Source organism: Equus asinus, chromosome 4 (genome assembly GCF_041296235.1).
Source record: "Equus asinus isolate D_3611 breed Donkey chromosome 4, EquAss-T2T_v2, whole genome shotgun sequence".
NCBI lineage: Eukaryota > Metazoa > Chordata > Mammalia > Perissodactyla > Equidae > Equus > Equus asinus.
Window position 1 is genome coordinate 106,244,166 of NC_091793.1, and position 26,266 is coordinate 106,270,431.

At 35.1% G+C, this 26,266-nt stretch overlaps 1 protein-coding gene and 1 long non-coding RNA gene across 6 annotated transcripts in view; one reads left to right on the top strand and one right to left on the bottom strand.

Moving 5' to 3' along the window:
• The window catches only part of LOC123285248 (uncharacterized), a 128,261-nt gene that overhangs the window by 83,087 nt on the left and 18,908 nt on the right, over positions 1-26,266 (top strand). For 3 of the 4 annotated variants that reach the window (XR_011502843.1, XR_006526880.2, XR_011502844.1), the window contains one exon: positions 6,362-6,979. This is a non-coding gene — a long non-coding RNA (uncharacterized lncRNA). Of the gene's footprint in view, positions 1-6,361; positions 6,980-18,813; positions 19,003-20,060; positions 20,223-26,266 lie in introns of those variants that run through there. The other variant, XR_011502842.1, reaches the window with a different exon arrangement.
• Positions 1-26,266, bottom strand: part of SCN9A (sodium voltage-gated channel alpha subunit 9) — a 168,903-nt gene that overhangs the window by 37,344 nt on the left and 105,293 nt on the right. For both annotated transcript variants that reach the window (XM_044768770.2, XM_070508042.1), the window contains 5 exons: positions 24,738-24,867; positions 23,328-23,566; positions 21,081-21,254; positions 19,958-20,314; positions 16,431-16,904 (listed from right to left, as the gene is read on the bottom strand). In XM_044768770.2, coding sequence (XP_044624705.2) covers positions 16,431-16,904; positions 19,958-20,314; positions 21,081-21,254; positions 23,328-23,566; positions 24,738-24,867 — 1,374 coding nt within the window. The remainder of the gene's footprint in view (positions 1-16,430; positions 16,905-19,957; positions 20,315-21,080; positions 21,255-23,327; positions 23,567-24,737; positions 24,868-26,266) is intronic.

A 26,266-nucleotide genomic window follows, 5' to 3' on the forward strand; every position in this document is an offset into this window, starting at 1 on the left:
ATACACATACACAGAGATTTTTAGAGAAAATACATACAGCAATTGTAGCAAAACTCTGTCAAATTTTCCTAATACTGTTTTATAAGGGGTAGAGCAGGACACCAATGGAAGAGTTCATTTTTCATTCTCATTTGCTAAACGACATGTGAATATTGAAAACTACTAGTTATTACAGCACGCACTTCTCTTCTTAAGATCACAGCTTTACTTTTTTTTAGAATATTTTAAATAAATGAAAGTGCTCAAAATGAAGAAATACTCATTTCAGTTAAATTGATTCTCCAATCTATTAATTTGCATTAATATCATAGGCCCAATATAAAATATTAGCTTTTAGACTTGGAAGCTAAAATTGTTCTTTATGGGTACCACATTAAATTCTCAGTGCTACTATTATCACACAGTATTCAACATCAGCAAAAAAGGCATTGATAAAGTATTTTACATAAGGAATGATGTAAGTTCTTTTTATAACTGCAGTAAAGGATTATGAATACTCTATTAAATTAATACTTCTAATCTGTGTTGGCATAGAAGCACTATTTCCACTACATTGAAGAGTTTTAAAATACTGTGAGTTAGGAGCAGTATCAGTATGAAATTTTGTTTAAAAAGCAGGTTATTTAAATGGATTGAACTCATCTAAAATTACTTTAAAATAAAGCAAGTATAAATTAATTATGACAATATTCTGTAAGACTTAAGGCTTTAAGATATACATTACTCCAGGAAGCAATGGGGAAATTTATAATTACTAATATGTCCTACTGTGCCAATTGCCACAAAAACTATATTCCAAAGACTGCAACTATTTAGTGTCCTCAATTCTTGACCTCTCAGCAGCAAGTGAACTGTCACCAGGGAACTGAAAGACAAAGCATTATGATTCTGTGGGGATGTGACTAAGTCCTTCCCTCCTGAAAAAAAAAATGACTGGCTTGGATTTTGAGGCAAAGCAGTGGGAGGAATTGCTGATTGAAAGAATACAAAGCCCCTCCCCACTATTAGCCAAATACCGACAACTAGGAAATAGCTATAATGGTTTTCTCTCAGCTAGTAACAACTTTTAAAGAAAATAATTCAAACTTACAGAATTCTGACCAAGGCTAAATTAATGAAAACATCTTCAACCTCAGTATTTGGTTTTCTCACTTTTAAAAAGAGCATTAACAAAGAAGACTTATTTATAATGTTAATTTATAAGCAATTAAAAATTAAGATGATTGGATATCTTGTCATTGAAACCTTTTCTTTTCTGTAACTTTTATAGCAATTTGTTGTCAATTAAATTCAGAATTTGGCTCAGATTTTGTATCATAAATTACAGTTATTCAAAATTGTTTCTTACTAGAACAGAAATTATCAAAATATTTAATATAAACTATAAATTGTACCACAAGCCAAATTACTGTGGCCTTTTAGAAATTCAATGTTTAGAAAGTTTTTAGGAATTCAGTGTTTTCCTGGGAATGCATTAAATATTCACACAGTAGCTATTTCAGTACTGTATATAATATTAAATATTTATCTGCATATCATAGCAATATAGACACTTTAGTTCTAAATTCTTCAGCTTTTAAATTCAATACTTATTAGAGTAGAAATTTGTTTAACAGAGTCCAAAAAAGATGCCTTTAAATAGAACGGCTAACATCTATAATAAAAGTCTCCTCTTGAAGGGAAATTTATTTAATTCTCACAGCAGGCATTGCTAGATTTAACTCTTCAGGCTTCTTTTATTCTTGTTTAGTCTACAGAGAAGATCATGTCAATCATTTATATCATTTTATATAATTAATTACATGATTATTTTTATAAACTCAATCATTTGTTGGTTTCCTTTCTTTAATTTTGGAAATGGAAGAATGATTATACTATACCAAGGGCAGTGAAATAAATACTTACTTTAGTATGAAAAATTTCCCTTTCAACACTAAAAATAGGTCATTTTGTAATTTTCATGTGGACTTTATTTTTAATAAAAAGTAAAATACACTTTTGTCTATTACTTCTTTGTTTGTCAACAAAGATAATCTTTTATCTTTGACAATCTACCTATAAATAAAAGTAAAAATAAGTGTAAATACAGGATCACAGAAGAAGACTTACTCGTATTAGGAATAGGAAGTACGCCGTAGTTAGCATTCTTGCCTTTTTATTGAATAATATGATGTTCACTGTAGGAACTTTCTAAAATTTTATCATTTGTACTTTAAATAAAATCTATATACTTGATTCAACAATTTTAAATGTACAACAGTATATAGTGAAAACTAAAAGTCCCCTCCACTCGCTCCCTGATCTGTTCTCTTGAGCTAACTACTATACAGTATGTATATTCTTGGCATATCTTTCCATGCTCTTCAATGTGCATCCATAAAACACTGAAGTGGTTTTGAAACATTCCTAATGTTGATTATAAATTTATGTAGCTACTGGAGAAGCTCCTTTCAATTATTAAAAATATGATCAAATCAAAATCTTTATTATTTTCCATGGTTCTCCTTTTGATTGCCTTAAAGGTTGTTTTCCACAACATTGTATGTGAGGAGAGACTGTTAAATATAGGTGTTGTATTAGAAATTGCCCCAAGCTGATCACTTATTGATTTATTACTGACATTTCCTGAAAAAGTCTAATATGGATGGTAGTTAATGTTAGTTGGTCATTTCTTGTTTTGAGAACTATGAAATACGATTATGTAAGAAATTGATAATCTGGCGCTCAAAAGCAGAAAATCATCAAACATATAGCAGCACTGAAGAAAATCCAGAACTCAACAGAAACCTTATTCAAAGTGGATGGTTGGTATTGAAAACATCCCAAAGATGTTACATCTAAAGTACATACTCATAAGACTGTTTGTGTCACACAACAAAAGAAAGATATCCTTTCAGGAGCAGAGAATAGTTATTTCACCTGAGCATCGAAGCGAAGACACAGAGGACAGCAAGAAGATTGAGAGAAGTAAATCAAAAGGAAGGGATGGGCATAAATGAGAAGAAAAATTATGGGGGACATTATTGATAAGCTAAGCTCCACTGTAAGTCAATAAGCAAGAAAGACATCTTTTAATTAGATTCAAATCAATATCACCTATCTTTTAATTTTACAGCCTAATTTTATAATTGATATCTACAATGAGGGTCGTGAATATTATGGAGCAAACGGTAAAGTTCAGAATAAAAGATCAAAGGACCTTTAGAGAGGAATTCCACAGATAGTTACTATGCTTTGTGTGAGTAAAAGTCCAATGTTTTCCAAGTTTACCATTCTATTATGGGATAACTTCAAGTTTAAATATTCTTTTCTGGTCTAGAACCAAAATATACCTTCCTCTCCCTTGCAGTTGCTAGGGTCTTTTTTTGCCTTCTGGAGAAATGCAAGCATTATCTTCTTAGAGCCTTTTTAAAATTGGAGATCACCTATGACGTTACCACTTGTGATTTTCATCTTGAAAGTAATTTAGTTTCTTTACATGATTTAGCTTTCTGGGCCCCTCAAGGTCCCTCCAATCCTTTTCTGGTTGCTCTGAAATTCTGATCTCTCTCAGGATTCTGTTTAAAAGGTAATGTCCCACGTTAGAAACTACTCCAGATATCCTTCATCAATGGGAAATTAAATAGTATTTTCCTCTCTGTTATCTAGATTTTCATTTTACTTCCACTTAATTTGGCAGAAAATTGTCAGTTTATTTACTAGCTAAAATAAATTCTTGGCTCACATTATAATTATGGGCACCAAAAACTCCAGCAGTTTTTCAAATAAAGGGCATGAAAACAGAGTTTTTTCCTTTCCTCGTGTTCTTTGTTTATTGTTATTAGAGAAACTGTAGGCCTTTTGGGAACAGCTGCTCATTCAGCAGGAAATCCACTTAACAGTTCCATCAGAGAGTCAGCATGGTATACAGTATTGGATGTTGGAGAAATAATGAGCTCAAATCTCAGTCACCACCAGAGAAATTCAAAACAAAGTCAATGATCTCACTGAGAGTCCTTAGTTTCCTAGAATCTTCCACCTAAGGCACTTTCTATCCAATAACTGGATAACTTAGGTAACTAAAAGATAAGATCTTGAATACAAAAAGTGTGAATATTAATAAAGGGAAACCTCATTTAAAATGGGGGGCCAGAAGGCGGAGCCCTCATCCACTACCATTCCACATCAATTGTAGGAAGGATTGTCAATTATAGACTTCAACAAGAAGAGATGTACATTGCATCCCTAAAATGAAATCGACTACCCCAGCAACTCAGTCAATGAGAAGCCATTACCACCCTGAACTCTCGCTTTCCATCAATGGACTTTTGTTCAAAACAACCTCTCCCAACTTCCTCCTTTTTATCTATAAAATAACTTTCTTCTCCTTTGCTTGCTGGACTTGCCTATGGCTTTTGCTATAGCTAGCTTGTCCCAAATTGTAATTCCTTTGCTATACCTGAATAAACCCCTTTTGCTGGTAAAATAATTGGCTGTTTTAGTTTTAGGTCGACAACACAAACAAACAAATGAAACAAAGATTAGCCATATTAGAAGGTTGGACTGGCTATAGATTTCTTAGTCAGATCCTACAGTATCATCTTGGAACTTCTTCCTAATGAAAAGGCAAGTGGCATTCGCCAAGAAGGTCTTGCAATATAAAGTGACCAACGGTATTTAAGGGCTCTATGTACTAACACAGAACTGCTATTTGCAGAAAATAGATATTTAAGTAGCTGGAATATAGTGGGTCAAATCAGAAAGAGTATCTCAAGAACTTTAGAAACAAACATTTAAACAGTTCTACTATTAATGTCTGCTAGAATATTGCAACAAGTGGGCAAATAAGAACTAGAATATAGGCAAACCTGACTGCAAAATGTAATGCAAAGTGTAGACTCTAAGACTCAAGCTCAGCCCTGGTGGTCAAATGGTTAAGATGTTGTGCTCTCATTGCTGCATCCCGAGTTCCTTTCCTAGTTAGGGGACCATGCCAGCCATCTATCCATTATCATACTGTGGTGGCTGCATGTTTCCATGATGCTGAAGGTTATGCCACTGGTATTTCAAATACCAGCAGAGTCACCCATAGTGGACAGGTTTCAGTGCAGCTTCAAGACTAAGACTAGGAAGAAGGACCTGGCCGCCCACTTCTGAAAAAATTGGCCATGAAAACCTTGTGAATAGCAGCAGAGCACTGTCTGATACGGTGGCGGAAGATGAGAGGATGGCACCAAAAGACTGGGCAGGGCTCTGCTCTGCTGGTGACAGCGTTGCTAAGAGTTGGAATCAACTCAATGACACTAACAACAACAACAAAAACGAACAATTTTTTAAAAAACCAGAATGAAAAAGAAAAATTAAACTACCTATACATTTGAATGATTAATGCCATCTCCTAAAACCACCCATAATGAGGAAGGACAAGGAAAGACAAATTCCAATGAATGGAACAATTACCAGTTTTTTCAACACATGGATTTCTAATATCGCAAGCAAAAGGTAAAATAAAAATTGGTACTGATAAAACATATCTTTCCTAACCTTTACATAGGTAGCTTCTGCCAAAGAAAAGTACCATATTTCAAGTCATTCTTCCTAACTGAAATATCCAGAGTTTTTGTTTACCATGAGAATGACCACTCGTTAACACGCAACTCATGTTTTCTAACACTAGTTTAGTAAAAATATAGTAATAATAATTTAGGAATTAAACACACACAAATACATATATATATTTCTGGAAACAGCATTCTCAAAAATTGTGTTTTTTACCTATACATATGTAGATACTATTGTCTATGTAAGCGTGAGCATCTTTATTTAGGTGCTGGGGGAGGAAATTTACTACAGTCTGGAATAAAATTGTTTTCTAAGAGAATATTGCCTCTAAATCACCATCAATTTGAAATACAAAAATATGTCTTTCATTTAGGAGCATCTTTAATGTTAACTTTGGGTAAACTGGAACAATATGTCTTTTTTTTAATTGGAAAATGTTAGCATTATTATCCCTAGGGTGTATCAATTTCTGGATAAAATTTAACTTTTATCATTGCACAATAGAAAACAATAATATGAACATCCCAATAATAACAGAGAAATTCAAAGTATGAACTGAATTATTAAAAAAAAGGGCAAGATTCTTATTAACAGGGAATTTTTTCCCCCAAATAACTATCAGAGTTCAGTCATTCAACAAGGGATCCTAAAATTAAAATATTATATCTGGGTAGTATATTTTCTTTCGTGCTTGTTAGAAATATTAGATAAGGCAATCCATATTAATCTGTTTCTAATTTTAGGGAAAGTGTTTTATATCTGATTGACAGATTTCATGTTCATTTCATAATATGTTCCATTTAAACCTCTTATCTTCCAGAGGCTGCTCTGCATATCTCCTCAGGAGATCTGTACATAATCAGAAACTTATCCTCATCAGTGTGGACTATTGCTTCTGGAATCAAATTATGCATTTCAAGCAAGTATAAATCATTCATTCAAAGGCAGGGCCTAGTAAATTATTGATTGATGCATTTTATATATGATCAAAAAAATGAAATGTTAATTACTGAATTGATTAAAGAAATAAAGGCCTAATTATCACTGTGCTTAAAATCATTTCAAAATGTACTCAATGTTTGGCTTGGAAGCTGGGTATTTTGGCTCTTTCTCCACTTTTCCAGATGTGTACTCAGAAAGCAGCTCATGTGTATGAGTCTGTTTCCTTATCCGGAAATACAAGGCTAGCACTAAAATGGCCCTTTCCTGTTCTGAGATTTTATGCTTATGCCCAAAATATTTCTCTGACAAAAATTATTTCTTAATAGAGTTTTAATTTACTGAGTTTAAATGTGACAATTTTTTTCCAGTTTTACTGAGATATAATTGACATATATAGTGGAAGGTGAAGATGTACATTGTGATGATTTGGTCTATGTACATATTGTGAAATGTTTACTCCAATAAAGTTAGCTAACACATCCTTCACCTCATACAATTCCCATTTTGTTGCTGCTGTTGTTATGGTGAGAATATTACAGCCCTACTCTTGTAGCAATAAATGTGACAATGTGATATACATTTGTACATATATAGCTTAAATTAGGGAGAGAAGTTGATAGAGGTTTTCAAATTAAATGTTGCTTCAAAGACTTCTGTTGCATTCCATACCTTACTTTTATAATCCGTCCAATAAAAATCTATAGATCATGCATTTGAATCACTGAAGGACATGAGAGATATATCAAAGAAGTCATCAAGAGAATAACAAAAAATGATGGAATTGCCCCAGTGACATGCTGTGATGTCAATTCATCTATGGAACAATTGTATATGTTTCTACTTTCTTGCAATGGAACAGGCAGAAAGATTTTGTAGCTGAAGAGCATGCATGACACTGAAAAAAAAATATCATATATGTATGATTTTTTTTTAGGTAACCTGTGTAAAAGTGGTCACATATGTCTCTGCCTGGTTAAAAGCACAGAGCTGCATCCTTGATTGATCCAGTTTGTTTTTACCCCTGTGAGAAGTAAGAAGGTTAGGGACTAAAGTTTAGAAATGCAGCATGAGGGAACAGTTTAGTCAACTGATTTAAAATGTTTAAAGTCACATACCTGTAAGTAGAAATTAGTTATATGCTTGACAATACATGCTACATGCTCAATACAAAGCAACACATTTGAAACACAGTAAGATTAAATATCATTCAATATAGACTGAAAAATAATGAACTATAAACAGTTATATAATTCTGTTATTTAAGAGATGAATTTAAGTACTGCAATGTGCTAAGGCAATCTTTTGCATTCGGTTTGCTCTTCATAATAAACATTTTTAAATAAGTGATTCTCAATATTGGAGTGGGGTGAGAGGAAGTATGTGAAGATTTTAAAAACATATTCTAAAATCAGCATTTCTTGATTTACTTTTAATCATATTTATTTAATTTTGACATTTTAAACAGCATTACAGGAAAGGGATGTTTCCAAATTTATCAAAATATAAAGATGAAAAAACATTGATTTAAATATATCAGCCCAAAATTTCATTGTTTCTAGACACATGAACAAATCCAATAAAGATGACAGATTTTTCATATAGTTTGAAACCAACATGCAAAACAGAAACGGTTTAAGTAAAATTCTATAGGAGTGTTTTGTTTTGTTTTGTTTTGGTAAGAATGCAGGCATAAAAGATAAGAGCAAGTGTCAGCTTCCCCCAAAGCTATATAGAACTAATCCCTAAATCTCACCAAGTCAAATGAATTCCTGGAAAAGACTATTATATTTTCTAAAATGCAATAAGAAGAAGAAATCTAAACTGCCTTCAACTGCTTTCTTGAGGGAAAAAATCTTTCTAAAAACTCTAAAGAGAGAGAGACCTGATAACAATGTAATTAAAACCACCATATAGTAAAAAGAGATAAAATATTTAACCTTAATGACTGCAAATATTTAAACTTTTTATCAAATCAATAGAATGAATGCATTTAATAACAAGTAAGCACATTTAAGTTTCTCCAAAGATGATAGCTTTCAAAACTGAATACTGAATAGATACATGAGCAGATGGATAAATGAATGAGTGAATCAGGTGAACAATATGAATGATTGTTCCTCTGCCTGGGATTTCCTTCTCCACCATATTCACCCAAGAAAATGATCTCCATCCTTTAGGGTCTGGCTCAAGTGCCACCTCCTTTCAAGTACCTTCAGCCTGACATAGTCTCTTACTCAATGCATCTTCAATGGTTTATTATTCTGTTATGGAATGTGCTCTGTTCTGCTCTGTATTATATTATTGAGGTCGATTACAGCCTAATAAATCAGCCTTAAGGAGGATTAGAAGCTGAACCTGAATCAGCAAATGCACAATACCATTATAACAGAAAATTTGACCCTGAATTGCAACGTTACGGGGCTATAACAGAAAATAATTATACTCCTACTCACTCTCTTGACTTTCTGTGATTTGTATTATGGTGGTTAAAGCTTGGAGTTTGAATTTTAAAAGACCCCTAAAAACATCAGAGATTAACGAGCATCATTTCTTAATCTTTTAGTGTCTTAGTCATCCATGAATATAGATTAATAATATCTACTTTCCCAGGTTGTTATAAGGAGGAAAGTTACATAATGTATATGAAAGTGGCTAATGTACACATTTTTTCCTTGGTCTCCTTGGTGCTTTCTTCTTTTGTGTCTACCGCTCAAGTGTTGAGTTGATCACTTGTGCTCTTTCTTTCTATGTTCCCTGCAGTGTAGTGGATGCTGTGGTGCACTGCCCAGATCCTCCTTTCAGGCAAGCCACTCATTCCTCCAGGTGCCAGGAGTGTTGGCAGCTGAAGGCTCACAGCTGAGTCCCTCTCTGGAAATTGTAACACAGAAGAAAGCTGCCTCACCCAAGGTTTCCTCCCTCCCCTGGAAAAGTGGAGGGAGAGCCTGCATCCAATGACTACTTGGTGCAGGGTACAAAGTCCTGACCCCCTTGCTGCAGTTTGGGACTACTCCGAAGCGTCAGCCCAGTGCCAGAGATGCTGTAGTAGTTTAGGCATCTGTTGCAATTGCAGAGAATTTCAACTTCTTCCTCTGCCTAATCGTCTTATGTCCCTCACTTCTTATTGGTGTTAGGTGTTGTTCCTGAGAACACTACCCAGTAGATCTCCGAAACACAGATTTCTCTCTCAGAATTGGTTTCCCAGGGACCCTGACCTCAGATTGTCTCCCTGCATAATCCCAAGGTTAACATAAATTAACATACAAAATTCCAACCTGTCTACAACTCTGACTTCTCTTCTTAAGAACTACATTTCCAAATACCTACTGTTCAGCATCACTTAGCATTCCTGCAAGTAGCTCACAATTAAGATTTCCCCAAATTAAACTCTGTATCTCTCCTAAAGTTTCTCCTCCCCCTGTATATTTTTAATAGCATCAATGTCTATCCAGTCTTCTAAGCCAAAACCTTCTGTTATGAGTCAGTTTGTATCTCCCAAAAGGATATGTTGAAGTCCTAACTCCTTGTACCCTTGCATACGACCTTATTTGTAGATGTAGTCAAGTTAAGATGAGTTTATTAGGGTGGGCCCTAATCCAATATAATTAATGTCCTTAAGACGAGAAGGAAGAACATCGTGTGAGGACAGAAGCAGAGATCGGAGTGATGCAGCTGCAAGACGTGGAAGGCCAAGAATTCACCACCACCCCCAGAAGCTAGGAAAAGGCAAGGGAGGATCCACTCTAGAGCCTTCAGTGTGAGCATGGCCCTGCCGAGACCTCCGCTGCAGACTTCTAGCCTCTAGAACTGTCAGAGAATAAATTTCTGCTGTATGAAGTCACCACATTTGTGACACTTTGTTATGGCAGCCACGGAAACTAACATACCCTTTGAAACAGTTCCCAACTCATAGATCCACGCCCTGAGCCCTTATAGTTTAACTTGCAAGTGTCTTAGAGTTTATCCCCACCTGCCACCATCACTCCCTTAGCTGAACACTCATCAATTGTCCTTTGGATAATTACAATAGCTTCCCAGCCCCTCACCTTTCTCTCCTGCTGGGTTTTATTACACCCCCAAATAAACTTTCTTTAAAAGGACGTTTGCTAACAACAAAGTATAGCAAAACGAGACCTTAAAGTTTCCTCTTTCTGTTAAATAAAAAGAAATTTTAATCTCTTGTCATGGTACATCAAGCCATTCACTATCTGGCTCCAATCTACCTCCATAACCTACTACTTCCCACCGAGAATACAAATCCTCACTTGTATTTAATGGGCCTTTTTTGCATCTGGATGCTTCCACATGTGCTGGCCCTTTACCTCTACCTGAAATCTCTCTCTCTCCTGATGTGCCTGATGAATTCTTTTTGTACCATAAAACCCACTTCCAGTGCCATCTCCTCTGTGAATTATCCCAATTTATTTTCAAGATCACTTACACTATCCCTATCTTGCCTCAATATTTTGTCTAAAACTCTGTTTTAATTATTTTTATGCGTTTAATTATAATTTCTGGTTTCTATATGTGTTTCTTCTCGAAGGCAGGAATGTTGCTTTACTCTTTATCACTTAGGCCAGTGCCAGAGACAAAGAAGACCTTCAGCCTACGTTTACTAAAGAAATGAGCACACCGATGACATGCCTTTCTAGGGTCTAGCAGGAGTATGGTAATAAGCAGTTGCTCAATAAATCTGAGTTAAAAAAATGAATAGTGATGATTTATAGAACATGTACTCAGACGTATTTCTTTGCAATTTTTCCTCCCACAATGATCAAAGTGAGGGCTTTATATGGCCCTCGCTTCCTCAAGGAACAGGAAGTTTTGCATAAATGTGTTTGCAGTGTTTTAAAGGACAATCTCTTGAGGGTGGGAAGTTTGATTACGTAAAATTTGAAGGTTTCATTGATTTCCTTTCTCCAAGGACCTCAGCTAGCTCCATCACAACTTTGATACAACATTTCAAAACACTAAAGAAGTATTAGGTAAAGCTAAGTATTTGCATTTGGCTTGAAGAGGAATAAATGGAGGATCTTTCTGTGAGGAAATTTTTACACAGCATGTTTTCCCCTCTGCTGAGTACCCAGGATGAGCAAATTCACTTAAGCCAGGCTTGATAAGTAGATACATTTGTCAAAAGAGCAGTAAAGAGGATTTGGGATATTAGACTCACAGCGAGGAAAGGAGCTTTTCTGAAAACTCTAAGAGTTTATACTACTTTAAAATCATATGAAGCTGTTATGTTTTTAAATATTTGGAAAAATAAACTGGATAAATTTAATGTTTTTCTCTGAAATTTACATACACTTCCAAAATGAATGTTACAATTCTGTGAAATGGCTCTATTTCTATCTTTTCATCTTTAGAGAAGGAAGTAATCTGTAACAACTGAAAACAAACGGAATGTCTTTATAACTCGCTAAGAAAGAGCTCTCTAGTTTTAAAAATTAATTATGAATTTAGTTTTCTAGAGCCCTCAATTTTGAAACTTGGCATGACTGAACAAAAAACCACACTTCTTAAGAATTTAGTTAAGCTGGATGCCAATCACATTAAATTATTGCAGCTGGGTGAAGCAGATTTTTTTTTCCCTAAGCAACCGTTAGCACAGTGCCTGAAGCACAGTAGATCTCAATAAATATTTATTGAATGAATGGGTGCATTGCATGCTTCGTTTGAGGCTCATAATAATAAAGGGCTTCCTTGCTAATGGTCAAAATCTGCACAGTGTGTTGTTAATGTTTTCTGTGTGCTTAGAGCTGTGCTGCGCTCCAGGAGGAAGCTGATTCTGAGAGCCGCCATCAGTTCTGTGTCTGTGTTCTGAGAAGCAGTGACAGGAGTCTTATTCTTATGGGTCCACTTGAGATTACAGCATGCCTTTCTTGGCTCCAAGACAGGCTCTGTCTTCAGAGAAATGCTGATGTTCTATTGACAATTATTTTCTCAGAACTGTTTATGATATTTTATTCAACACTTTATTTGAACTCATTTCTGGTCATTTTCTGGTAAGGTGTTTATTATACAATATTTTGATTTCATTCTGGAGTGTATATTTAACAGCCTATCAAGACAAGGAAAGCTGTCTATCTGAGAGCTGATACTAGAAGAGGACAAAAACATTTCCATAAAATATAATGGAAAATAGGATGGTAGGCCATAAAAGAGAGGGGTTTTTTTTGGATGGGGAGGAGGCAAGGGAGAGAGGTGTCATAGGTCGAAGATGTTCTTTTGTCCTGTTCAAAATGCAGATTCTCAAGTAGGCAAAAGGGAGAAATATCCCCAGTTCCTGAATAAATAATATCTCAGAAACCTGGATCAAAACAATTTGGGATGAATTTAGCTTCATTTCCCATGCGAACTCAATCCATCACAGTGGACACTGGGAACACTGCCAATAAGGACTCTGAGGTTACATTCAGATTTAGGCAGAGAGAATTCAGAGGATATGGCCCAGAACAAGCATTTGTAACAAGCTCCCTAAGTGTCTTTACACACTAAAATTGTGAACCACTGATCTACATCACGCTGCTTCTCTTAAATTTAACCTGTAGCAAATGGCTACAGTGTGTACATGACAACTCAATTCCATACCCACAATAACTGTTAATTGGGCACTTACTTTCCCACAGGCATTTGTCTAATTATTTACCTAAATCATTTAATCTTAATTACAATTCTATTTTGGAATTGTTAGGAAACTGAAAAAAAAAAGGTTTTTGTAAATTGCTCAAGATCATAGAGTTAGTAAAAATCAAAGCTAGGATTTAAGACAAATATTCTGTCTTCAGAGGCTTTATTCTTAACCATACCCCAGGGTAGTGCATAAGACGTAAATAACCTAAATGTATTGAATCAGGCATTACTTTCCATTGGGTAACCAAGATCTGCCTCTTCGAGCAAGGTTCATCAAGAACATGGCAACCACTATTTTAAAGATATCCCGGGCATGAAAACATAAGAAAGTTACCAAGGGGGGAATAAGCAGTTGAAAAATCTGGGAACTTGTGTGGGAGCTGAAGATTAGGGGAATTAGAGCAGGGAGGTTAGCCTGGAAGGATCATAGAAACATTTTAGATAAGTAAAATCTGCATTTTTTCAGTGGTCCCAATTGAAAAACAAACCAAAAATAAGTCATACCTAGGAACATTTACATCTCCAGTAGCTAGAAAGAAAGACTCCAGACATAGAGTTGGTGACAGCTTAACATTATCTCTAAGTTACCTACCAAATTTCCTACAGATCTTGAACTCTCATTATTTCTCAAGTCCAGTAGATAGTCAAGTAGGTTTGAATGTATCCAAGATGATACTCTTTGAGATAGGTCATGGAAAATTTCTTACGAAGAAGGGCAAATTTTCAAAGCCCATAATTTTAAAAAGTCTGAACATTTAAATGAAAATGATGATGAATTCAATCATAAACAAAATAGCTAATTTTGGAGGGGCTTACCAACTCAGATACTGTGCTAAATGATTTAAAGAGATTAGTTTATGTACTCTGTATTATAACCTATGAGGTAGCCCCAAGCTCCTGTATATTATACCATGTAAACTACAGATATGAAATAGAAAAAAGTATGTTTTTTCTCATGTAGTTATGACTATAATGTCATAAAAAAAAAACCTTGATGATAACAAGACTATTAGAATGTTACCATCAAATGGTCTTTATATAACACAGTTTAAAGGCACTAAATTTCATGCATTTTAGGAAGAGTTTATGGGATAGGTAGAGGAGTAACTTTATGGATGGTTAAAATGGCTATTTCAGTAACCAGTCTACAAACGAAATCAGTAATTATAAAAGACAGCTGGCCACTGTGACGTCACAAACCTCCTCTGGACGCCACAGGGTCCATAAACTCTTCAGAAGCATGACTCAGACTCCAGGGGAGACAAACTGGGTGTTATCTCCAATAGGAATGTGGGCTTATCCCTGAAATGGACAAAGACAGGGGACGGGAGGTGGAAATAGGACTGACGTATGAATCACAAGACTGGGACTCTTGTCATGGCTCTGCCTTGAACTAGCTTTACAACTGTGGACAACACCTCTTCCTCTTACTGAGCTGGTTTTCTCAGTTAGAAAATGAGGTGTTAAATGGGCAGATCCATAAGATTCCTTTTAAAATGTTATAATTCAACATACTCAGAATAAGAATTTTGCTAGCAACTAAGGAGATCCACGTAAAGTTTAGCTACAGGCTTTGAGCAAAGGAAAAATAACCAGATAAGAAAGGATCCTCCCAAATATTAAGACAAGTGGTGTTTGGTAAACTCTGCCAAACTACAAGGGCCTTAATACCTAGAATCCCAAGCTTATTCAGAAAGTTTGCCAGGCAATGAGGGTTTACAATTCTAATCTTCATTGGCAGAAAAATGGGTAATTGAGTTAGTTTGCCTTTCCACATGAAACAAGACCCTGATTACTGCTCCTGAAAATGGAGATGGAATCAAATTTCCTACATCCAAGCTAAAACAACCACAGCTTGCGAATTTGGGAGATATTACTTCTTCCATGTAAAGGTTTTCAAAATAAAAAATAAAACATTTAATTCCTTACATATCATCTTGGAAAGAATTTCTTTGGCTACTTAGAAATATATATTCATAATTTATTTGACCATCTATTCACTCAATAAGTATTGAGCATTTAATAAGTGCCTAGTACCACTTATACGGTCAGTACACACACACACACACAGACGTCTGTGTATCTTTATTCCAAAGTCCACTATAAATTAATGGAGAGCAGATCTTAATATAGAGTTAAGCATATAGAAGGTGTTTGATAGATACCTGTCAAATATGACCTAAAGAATAGAAAAATAGAGATGTCATAAAAATGATTTGTCATATAACTCACATATGGTTATTATACTCCACATTAATAAAAATACAGTTCAATACATACTTTGAATATATGCAACCAGGTATGGGGGAGGAGAACACAAAAAAGTTTTAATACAAGGTTCCTGCTCTCAATGAGTTTATAATACTCTGATACATATAATAATTTCTCAAAAAATTTAAAATACAAGACTAAATAATAAATCCAAGAAGAGGCATAAAGTTGTGTGGGGTTCAAAATGAGGAGAGATCATATCTGTTTGGAAAGAGATTAGGAAGGATGCCATAGCTCTACTACTTTTCAGCACTCTGAGTACTGTTGTAAGCATTGTACGTCTGTTAATTCACTTAACCTTCACCCAACCCTATGATGTAAGGACTAACAATTTCACACATGAGGAGGCTGACATCTATGTCTTTAAGGATGAGTATGGGATTTTGAATGAAGAAGGAAATCCCAAGCAAAGTCATGCAGGTAATGAGTGTTTGTGGCTCAGAAGGAAGTTAGCTTGGCTTGGTGTAGGAGCTCCGGGTGAGCGCTGGGCGACACAGCTGGTCAAAGCTGGTTGGGGCCATAGTGTGAAGGCTTTATCTACAGTCTGTCACTTGGGAGACTTTGGGGACCAAGGATAATTCAAAAGAGTGACTTGATTAGGATTGAACCTGAGTAAAATTAATTAAATAAGTGGACTAGAGTAGACGGAAAATGGAGGCAGAGATGCCAGTTGGGACTCCACTTGGAATGATTTGGGCAACAAGTAGTGAGTATGAAGGCAAAGGTGACAAAGAGGAGCGGTGATTCAACAGACACTGTGGGAGGAGACTGTATGTGACTTTACAACTGATAAACGGGATGAAGGAAAGGAAGACTCACACCCAGTGCTTTCAACTACAGCTAAGAAGGATTAAATCAATTATCAAGAACGAGTAAGTAAAACCTTACCAGATGAAGCTTCAGGAATCTGATGTGTAAACTCACACACAAAAAGTTACCCATCAGAATGCAATATTAGAAAGAAGTTACGACAGCAAAAAGTGAAATTCTGATTCATTTCATACTAATTAATAATATGAAACACAATGTGCATAAAACAATCTTACCCCTTTGCTGTATTCACTCTCTGAATCACTGCTAAGTTCCTCGGTATTCATATTTTCCAAATCAGATTCCCCAGGTGCAATTGGCACTGTCACTGTGAGGCTGGGATTATGAATAAATGACTGACAATCACTTTCTTCCATCAAGTATTTGTCCACGCTGCTTCTAAAACCACCGGTTTTATCTTTGTCCTTGTGGAAGTTGTGATCTTTGCTCATTTCAGCAAGTGTGCGATTAGAGATATAGTTTTCCTTCTTACTATTTAGATCTGCTCGTCTTATCTCTTTAGAAATCTTTGGCTTTTTGGAAAATGCTTTTAGAATAAATTCACGTAAGGTTTGTTTCACATAATTTATTCCCTTCTTAATTCTGGTCACTGCAATCTGGAGGTTGTTTGTATCAGTGTCTTCTTCAATTGCTGTAAGATTGTCTGAACTAAATGAGCTCAATAATAAAGCCAGAAATAGGTTCAGAACCTATATCAGGGTGGGGATGGGGTGTGGAGAAATGGGAGACAGGAAAGAAAAAAGGAAAATAAGCATGCTTTTCTGAAATACAGACCTAAATCCAAACCAGCGATGAAGATCTCTGCACTTCACAAATAGATGAGAACATGTGATGGGTCGAGGAAAGGCTAGACTCCTTATCAGCTCCTCCATATCCTAGCTCCTGGGAACTCTAGGAGCTGAGGTCACCCATACATGAAGGACTAGCATGGGGAGCAAAGAGAATGCTCCCTTACCATTATCATTATGTCATGCCCATGTTTATTTCTGCAACAAAGTCCCTTGGTAAAATTTCCTTTTATGGGCCTAAAAAGACCTCCTAACATTAACCAATAATTAATATTTGTTACCTGTGAGAAACAAGTAGAACAAGAATGTGTTGCTTTGATACACTTATATATCACAGGATGGATGCCACCATAGAGTTAGTTAACACCTTTATCACATCACATAATTACCATTACTTTTTTGTGCCGAGAACATTTAAGATCTACTCTCATAGCAACTTTCAAGTATATAATACAGCAGTGTTAACGAGAGTCACCATGCTGTATATTAGATCCCCAGAATTTATTTGTCTTATAACTGGAAGTTTGTACCCTTTGACCAATGTCTCTCTCCACCCCTCAGCCCCTGGTAACCATCATTCTTCTCTTTGTTTCTGTGAGTTTAGCTTTTTTAGATTGCACATATTCAATAATATACTTCTGTCGTGTCACCTCTTCATTAAGAAGAGGTACTACAGTAACTTTCATTCCAGAAAAAATCATAACAAGACTCTAATATTTTATCATAAATACAGGATATCACAAATGAAGATGAAGTCCATTCTGTATCACATATCCAGGATCATGTGAGACAGGGAAAGTAATATTAACAAGATGTATATTCAATTCAAAGTCATTCTGATTAACATTCTTCACCAGTTTCCTGTTGTAGACAAGAATTTACTAAAATCTTCTATTTCACTGAACTATCCTCTAAAACTTACGGTTTTAAACCATTTTAGTTAATTGGTAATAAAATGACATAAGGAATAAATGAGGAAACAAAAAAGTGATTGCTCTGTTTAGCTTATAACTCTAATATGTAGAGAATTATATCAGAAACCTAATTTTTTGTTTCTTTCCTTTCAGATCCTAATTCTACATCACTGGTAATTCCTTAACCAAAAGTTGGTTGTCAACTTTGTGAATTATACTTCTGTCATCTTTCATTATCACTAGCAAATAATTAATGTCAATCACTATGAGTCAGTCATTACCAATTCCATATGGAATTGGGATATACTCACCGATACATCCCATCTATTTCTAACTATAAATTTATATTGCGTTTCAAAGTAAACCATTACTCTCGCACCTGTGTTCATGCTTAAATATTATATATTCTTCAAAGGCCCACTTCAAAAGCCTTCCTCGAGTCATTATTTAGAATTTCTCACCTCTTCCAAGTGACATGAGCATTTTATTTTTACCTCACTGCTAGCACTTACCACTTTTTCTCCTCTGATAATTTTGTGTACCACTTTTCTCTGTCCTAAGAGACTGTAAGCACCTTGAAGACAGGGATTATGTCATAGACATATTTTTATCACCTTATAATACCTAAATGCATTGCCTCTCACAGAAAAGCTACTAAACTCAGAAGGAGAACCAAACAGAGAATGTGTATTTCATTGGAAGGAGTTTATAAGCCTATATAAAACTAGGAAATTTACTACAAATTGAGGATGAACAAGAATTACAGAATGCTAACTCATGATGTCTATATTTTTGTGAAGTAAGGGTCTAGAATTTGCACTGCATAGTTTACTCTGTGTATGTCTGGTCCAGTGACATTTAGTATGTGACTTGATGAATGCAACTTTCTGCCCTAGGCTCTGAATCACATTTGACACAGGGGTTGCATGGACAACAAAATTTAGCAACTTGTTTCGAAGCCAGTGGGAAGTGAAGGTATAACCATATGGCTGTTACCATACCCTACCTCCTGGGATACCTGGTGAAGAGTCTGGTGCCAAGCTGATCAACTATACTAAGCCAACATGGTGGCTTTGAAAATTGAGGTGAGTGGCTCATGGAAGAGCATCTTATCCCAGTTTTCTCCTGCTTGTAAGCTTGAAAGTTTTCACCAATATGTAGGTATAAGGAAGAAAGAAACAAATATAGAAGGAATACAAGCCAAGAAAACACTAATGGAGAAGAAAAAAGATGACTTGTAAAAGAGATGCCATACAGCAGTGGTTGGCAAACTATTTCTGTAAAGGGCCAGATAATAAATATTTCAGGCTTTGTAGGACATAGAGTCTCTATGGCAACTACTCAACTCTGCCATTGTAGAGTAAAACAGCCACAGACAATATGTAAATGAATGAGCATGTTTGTGTTCCAATAAAATTTTGCTTATGGAAACTTAAATTTGAATTTCTTATAATTTTCATGTGCCATGAAATGTTATTTTTCTTTTGATTTTTTTAACCATTTAAAAATGTAAAAACCTTTCATAGTTTGCCGGGCCATACAGAAACAGGCAGTGTGTTGGATGTGGCCCATGGCCATAGTTTGCAGCTCCTTGCTACAGATGCTAGTCTTATATGTGACTGTAATGAAGTGAGACCAGTCCTTTCATTTGCCTCGTTCCATTATAACTTCATTTTTGTTACTGTTACTTTAATCATATTCTATTAACATAACTTCATATTTAAATAGACTTTAAGAGGCATGAAAACCACAGACAATTCATATGACAACATTATCAAAATAAGAGAATAAAGTACAAAACTTTGCATTAAAATAAATTGGGGGTTATTATGAAAAATATAAATATGGTTATCTGGCAGTGAAATTAAGACAACATTTCATTTTCTTTTCTGTTCTTCCCTGTATTAAAATGATCAATATTCTACTACAATTAATAGGTTTAGATCTAATTAATCCTAAAATTATAAAAATAACTGATTGTATCATCAGATGACAATTTGCTACAGAGAAGGTTAAATATGTGACTATCTGATTACATACCACTAGGTTTCCAATCACCATGACCATCATGTAAACAATAAGGCACATGGCTTGACCAGCGACCTCCATACAGTCCCACATGGTCTCTATCCACTCTCCACAGAGCACGCGGAACACAATCAGGAAGGAGTGAAAGAAGTCATTCATGTGCCAGCGTGGGAGCTCACAGTCTTCGTTGATTTTGCAGACACATTCTTTGTAGCTCTTACCAAACAGCTGCATGCCGACCACGGCAAAGATGAAGACGATGATGGCCAACACCAAGGTGAGGTTACCCAGAGCCCCCACTGAGTTACCAATGATCTTTATCAGCATGTTCAGTGTTGGCCAAGATTTTGCCAACTTGAAAACACGGAGCTAAAAGTAAACATAAAGCTTAATATTAATTATTATGAAAAAGTTCTTGATGTTTCCAATCTTGAGTTTTCTTCCAAATTTTAACTTCTAAAATACTTTTGTTACTACCTAGCTAACATAGATTAATTCTATTGTTTATTTTCGTCTATTCTTAATATTCCAATCATTTTGTTATACTTGCCACAATATAATTATCACAAACATTTTGAAAGAACTGTGTAATTTTAGTTCAGGATTGCCATAGAAGCCTCTTATCATGGTATCAGATATTGTTTCCCTTAGAATTGATAATGTACCTTAATTCTATTTTCTGATATGTTAAAAAATCTTTTATGCTGACATAAGGATAAAGCCCAACATCTTAGAGAAAAATGCATTAAAAAGTCTTTAATATTTTAAATATTTTTGATATCAGACAACAATTGTTTTAAGGACAATGATTTGATTTATCGAATCCACAAAGTAATGAACATATTATAAGGGTTGAAACTCTGTAAACCATAAGCTTCTTACTGTGAAATAAATTATTGCCTTACTATTATACTAGCATATACAACTGAATATGTCTTCAACCTTAAAATTAAAATATTCACGTGGTTTTGAGCTCTTTAAGGCCAGTTTTTACTGAATGAATTTTATTTTACTAGACATCAAACCCTAATCTTGTCTTTTGATTCAAACCTCCAAAAGTTTTAAACAATAATACAAAACCAAAGAAACACTCCTTTATGTGTAGAATATAACAGTAAAATTGGTCTATATTTACCAGTCTGAATGATCGCAGAACTGACAATCCTTCCACATCTGCTAGAAAAAGTTCCACTAAACTTAAAGTCACAATAAGGCTGTCAAAAATATTCCATCCTACTTGGAAATACTCATATGGATCCATGGCAATTAGTTTTAAAACCATTTCAGCTGCAAAGATCCCAGTAAAGACCTGGGTGAAAAATACAATGTTTTTCTGGTATTATTAGAAGGTACATAATCAACATAATGATGACAATGACTATTTGTTTAGCATTTACGGTGCCTCAGACAATGTGCAAGATACTTTCCAAATGTCTATTATTATCTCATTTAACCCTATAAACTAGGTATCACTATTCCTATAGCTCTAATACAAGCATTCAAGGGTTAAAAACCTCTACCTCTCCTGTCAGCTCTCATCATATCATCTTAGTAGAGCACATTAAAATTTCAGATAACTAAACTTTTGGCAAATTAACACAGTCACTCTTTGCAAAAAATTTATGTGGGTCAAGTTATTCTGGAAGAAAATGAAAGGAAACAGGTTGATACTGAAATTTTGAGTCAGTCTTTTTTTCTGGTCTGACTACTCAGAGTAATAAAGAACATGTTGACTCACTCTTTAAAGATTTATCGGTAGAAGAGGAAAAAGTATTTAATTGATACAGTGGAAGCTAAAGTAAGACTTCCAAAGCTTTGACACAAAAGTGCATCACAAAACATCATTAATTCATGACACTGGTATCAAAGACTCACTTAAAAAGGCAACAGTGAAAGATTTGTTTATGAATCATTCAGGGATGATTTGACTCAAAGAAACTGACCAAAGAAGGTTCAAAGGGAAATGGTTAGATCTATAACTCTGTGAGTCAATTTTATAAGAATGCAGCATCAAGAAGACCATCAGGGAACACCCAGACTTGGGATTGTGGTAATAGATAAGAAACACAGTGAATTGTTTTTAGATTTGCAGTGATGCAATCAACTCAGTGAGAAGCTACTGATTTTCATGATCTGGACCTCCACCAATAATTAGAACCTAGATGGTCCTGTCTTTTTCCAGAGGAGTAGAAGGGAAGAAGAACGCTAACTCAGAGAGCACATAAGGTACAAATATCCTGACGAGGAATATTTGTAAGCAGTTTGGGAGAGAAGATCGATACAGAAACAAACTCTTTGACTTCAAAGATACATCGCTTTAGGACCAATGCAAAAGTGAAATTATCTGATATAAACATTCACAAAGATATCTAGAGTTATTCATGATTTATGAAGAGTCATAAGCTGGGACCCTTTGGCTGTGAAGTAGAGCCTGTGCCTGTTTCATGCAGACTGTCAGAAACTAGCACTTTTTGTTTGCCATAAGGTGTTAAATAAGCTAGAGTGTGACCACCACTGTATTTTTAAGGGATCACTCTGGTATCAATTGTCTTAATCAGATCTTATATCTTCATGAAGCCTACAGATCACCTTCTCACCTGCCCTTGTGTCTTCTGTGCCCAGTTCAACCCTTTTGGTTTCTCAATGTTCTTGTTCTTAAGGCTTGTTTCTGCTGATTGATTGAAAGCACGATGATGATGATAATAACAGTAACAACAGGTTGAGTACTTACCATATGCCAGGCTAATGAATTAAGTAGAAAGTGTTTAATTCTCCCAACAATATGATACATGAAGGATTATTGTCATTATATTATAAATACAAATTATTATTCTTATTTTGTAAATGAGGTATTATTATTTTATAAATGAGAAAAATAAAGATTATAGAGATTAAAGTATCTGTCCAAGGTCATATAACCACTAAGAGGCAGAATCGGGATTCAAACACAGGATTTTAGGACTCCAAAGGCCCAGACGCTTTACCTATTGTGTCAAAACAAAGCATCCATAGTTTTTCTGAAAATATGTGGGGTATGTACTCACAAGGAATCTGCAATGTAATTATAAAATGGGTAAGAAAGCATCAAATTTTTTAAGTGTGCTCCCAAGAGACATGCTGGCAGAAAAAAAACACTATCAACTGCCAAGGTGGTGACCCTGTATGGAAATAGTACTGTTACTTACACAACTCAACACTACAGCAAAATTATTTAAAAATAGCACCAGAAACTTGACTCCGTACAATGATTCATATTATGAATTCTGGATACACATAATTACCTAGCTACATATCTATCTGACTTAAAAAAAAGAAAAAGAAATGATGATCTTGACAACCAAAAAGAGAAGTATGGGTCCATAACACACCATAAAGGACTCACCAAATTTCCCACAGTGAGCACATTTTTGAATTCATCAGTCATTGGGTGGTGCTCCATAGCCATAAACAATGTGTTTAAAACTATGCAAATGGTAATAGCAAGATCAACAAAAGGATCCATTACAATAAAATGGATAAGCTTTTTGAATTTTATCCAATATGGAGAGCAATTCCAGATCAAGAATGTGTGTGCAAATCTGTACCACCAAGGTGGACATTTTTGCCTGGATTCTTCAAGTTCTGGGGGGAAAAGACCAAGAGAACATAAGGTCAATTATTTGTATATTTTATTGCTAACCAGGTACAAATCAGCAGTACATTTTAACATTGAAATAAGTCTTCCGGTTTAGACTTTGCAAATTTAACAGTACTGCTTCTATGAAAACAAGCATATGCATAAAAATCTTATATCATATGTTCCTTTACAAGATAAAGCATAAGGGAGGGAAAGGCAGAGAAATTAATGACCCAAAGCAGATCTGAGCCTCTCTCAGAGAAACGTGTACCTAACATGGGATGATAAACAAGAGAAAGATGTTTTCTTAATGGAGAAAGGTATATTTTCCAGCAATATGCATACATTCCCCCATGTCCTTAATCTCATGACAACAATAAGACAACTCTATTCAGGTAAAGCTCTTGCTATTTCACACATGAAAACAATCCCAGAACCAAGAGACTAGAAATAATTTATGGAGTGACTTGTGCAATAGCTATTTCATACCATTAGCCATTTACTTCTCACCATAAATTTAGAAGGTGGGCCCATCATTTGTTTAGGGGGTGGTGAAGTGGTAGCCCGTGGACATGATGGGACCTGGGGCAAATGTGGGAAGAGGGCGTGGGAGCCAACACACTGTAGAAGCTGCCATCCTTTGACACTCTTCTGAGTGTATCTCAGGGTCTGATCACTACTGTTCACATTAGACTCTCGAAACTGCTTTCTCCAATGCCTTTTCATCATAATCTTAACATGTCATATCACATGTTATCATTTGACAATTTTATAGAATGCTCAGAGGCAGCAATTTATAGACTTCTGGAAGTATTATTTTCTTGCATATTAGAAAGATGATAAATTCAAAGACACTATGTAAAGTTTCTAACAATACAAAGTGAGAGAACCACTCAGCCTGAGTTAACTTTGCTTTCTTCATTCATTACCATTAAGCCATTTATATTTGAAAGGTCATATCATTCAATGCCTGCCTTTAATTACAAATAACTATCCATTTTTTAATCACATAAGGATGATTCCATTAGTACCCATTGGTTATCCTTACTATTGCTTATAATCACTTTATATTCTTTGAATTCTTCCTAAGAATTTGATGTGTCTATTTAAGGCTGACCAGGATTTACCTGAATTTTATTTAGCAATCTGTATGGTAAAGAGAATATTATTACACACCTTCTACAGTGTTCGTTAATATGCTTGCTCTACTCATTGCTCTTTGTCTGAGATTGGGATCATTCAACATGTCCTCAGAAAGAAGATAAGAACTGGAACGTCTTTTCTTGTGTATTTGGTTGGTTGTACCCTAAAAACAAAGAGATGATTAATTTAAGCTTCAAGAGAAGAATCCTGATAAATTATAGATATAAAATAAAATCTTGCTTAGGTAGCTTTAGTAAGTAATTAAAAGTAGAGACTAGATTGCTGGGTTTGAATAACAGCTCTGCTACTTACTGGCTGTGTATCACAGCAGAGTTACCTAACCTCTCTGTCTCAGTTTCATCATTGGTAAAATGAAAATAATCATAGTAATTGCCTCATATTCTTGCTATGAAGATTAAAGGAATTAACATCTAGGAAATGAAAAACAAAACAGCTATGTGAAAGCAGCAAAACAAATGTTATAGCTGTGTGTGTGTAAAGAGGTAGAACCTCAGTATTCTCTAACAAATTTCTGTAATTATTCTTGGTTGAGGTAACAGCGTTAATGGAGGCAACTGTACTGATCGTTTCTTACTGCCAAGGGGGATCTCATGAACTGCTCTGAGTAGATAGTGATAAATGATTCAGTTTGAAGAAGACAATTAAGATCGATGGGAACTGCAGCAAAATGGAGAATGGAAGCTCCATCTAAGAGAGGTGACCACTGTTCAGCTTTAAAGGGTTGCTGCCATGCAGGAATACGAGCTCAGTCTTACCAGATACACTCATTTTTATGTGAAAACGTCTTATTTCTAAATCTTGGCAAGGAATTCAAAATTAAAACGCTATGCCAGTTCAGTGCAGGCCAACAATACACACACACATACTCATACACACATATATACATAACAACTCTACAACTCTACATTTATCATCTATCCATCTATTTGTATGTGGTATGTCTGGACATGTGTATGCACACACCATTTTACAAACACATATATACATAGTCCTACAGTTGTAAAGTTGTATAGTTGTTTGGATATAGTTATATATGTGTGTATATCAAAACATAGGCACATGGGCATAAATATGTGCATGTGTGTGTGTGTATACGTGTAAGTGTCTGTGCACAGACACACACACATATGTCTACAGGCGGCTTTTTATAGAGATCTCTCTATAATCATGTTTTCTCTGATACACCCTCTAATTTACTGACTTCCCAGAAGCAGAAATTTCTTTTTCGCCAAGTCAATTAAGAATTTGTTGATTAAGCAAATTCTTCTCCATGCTGACATGTTTCGGATGTTAATGTTATATTATTTGTCATGCAATTATTTTCATCGAAACTGCACATTATGCCACACTAGTATGTTTTTGCATTTCTATTGAATCTCAAAGTATCCACTAATTACTCTAGCTTTGTAGTTTTTAGTTTTAGGATTTATAGTGATACTTATTTTTCTATGGTAAAAAAAGAGTTTTAAATAAAAATGATTCATTTAAAAATATGAAATAATCTCAAATCTGATATAAATTACATAATATTTTACAGCTAA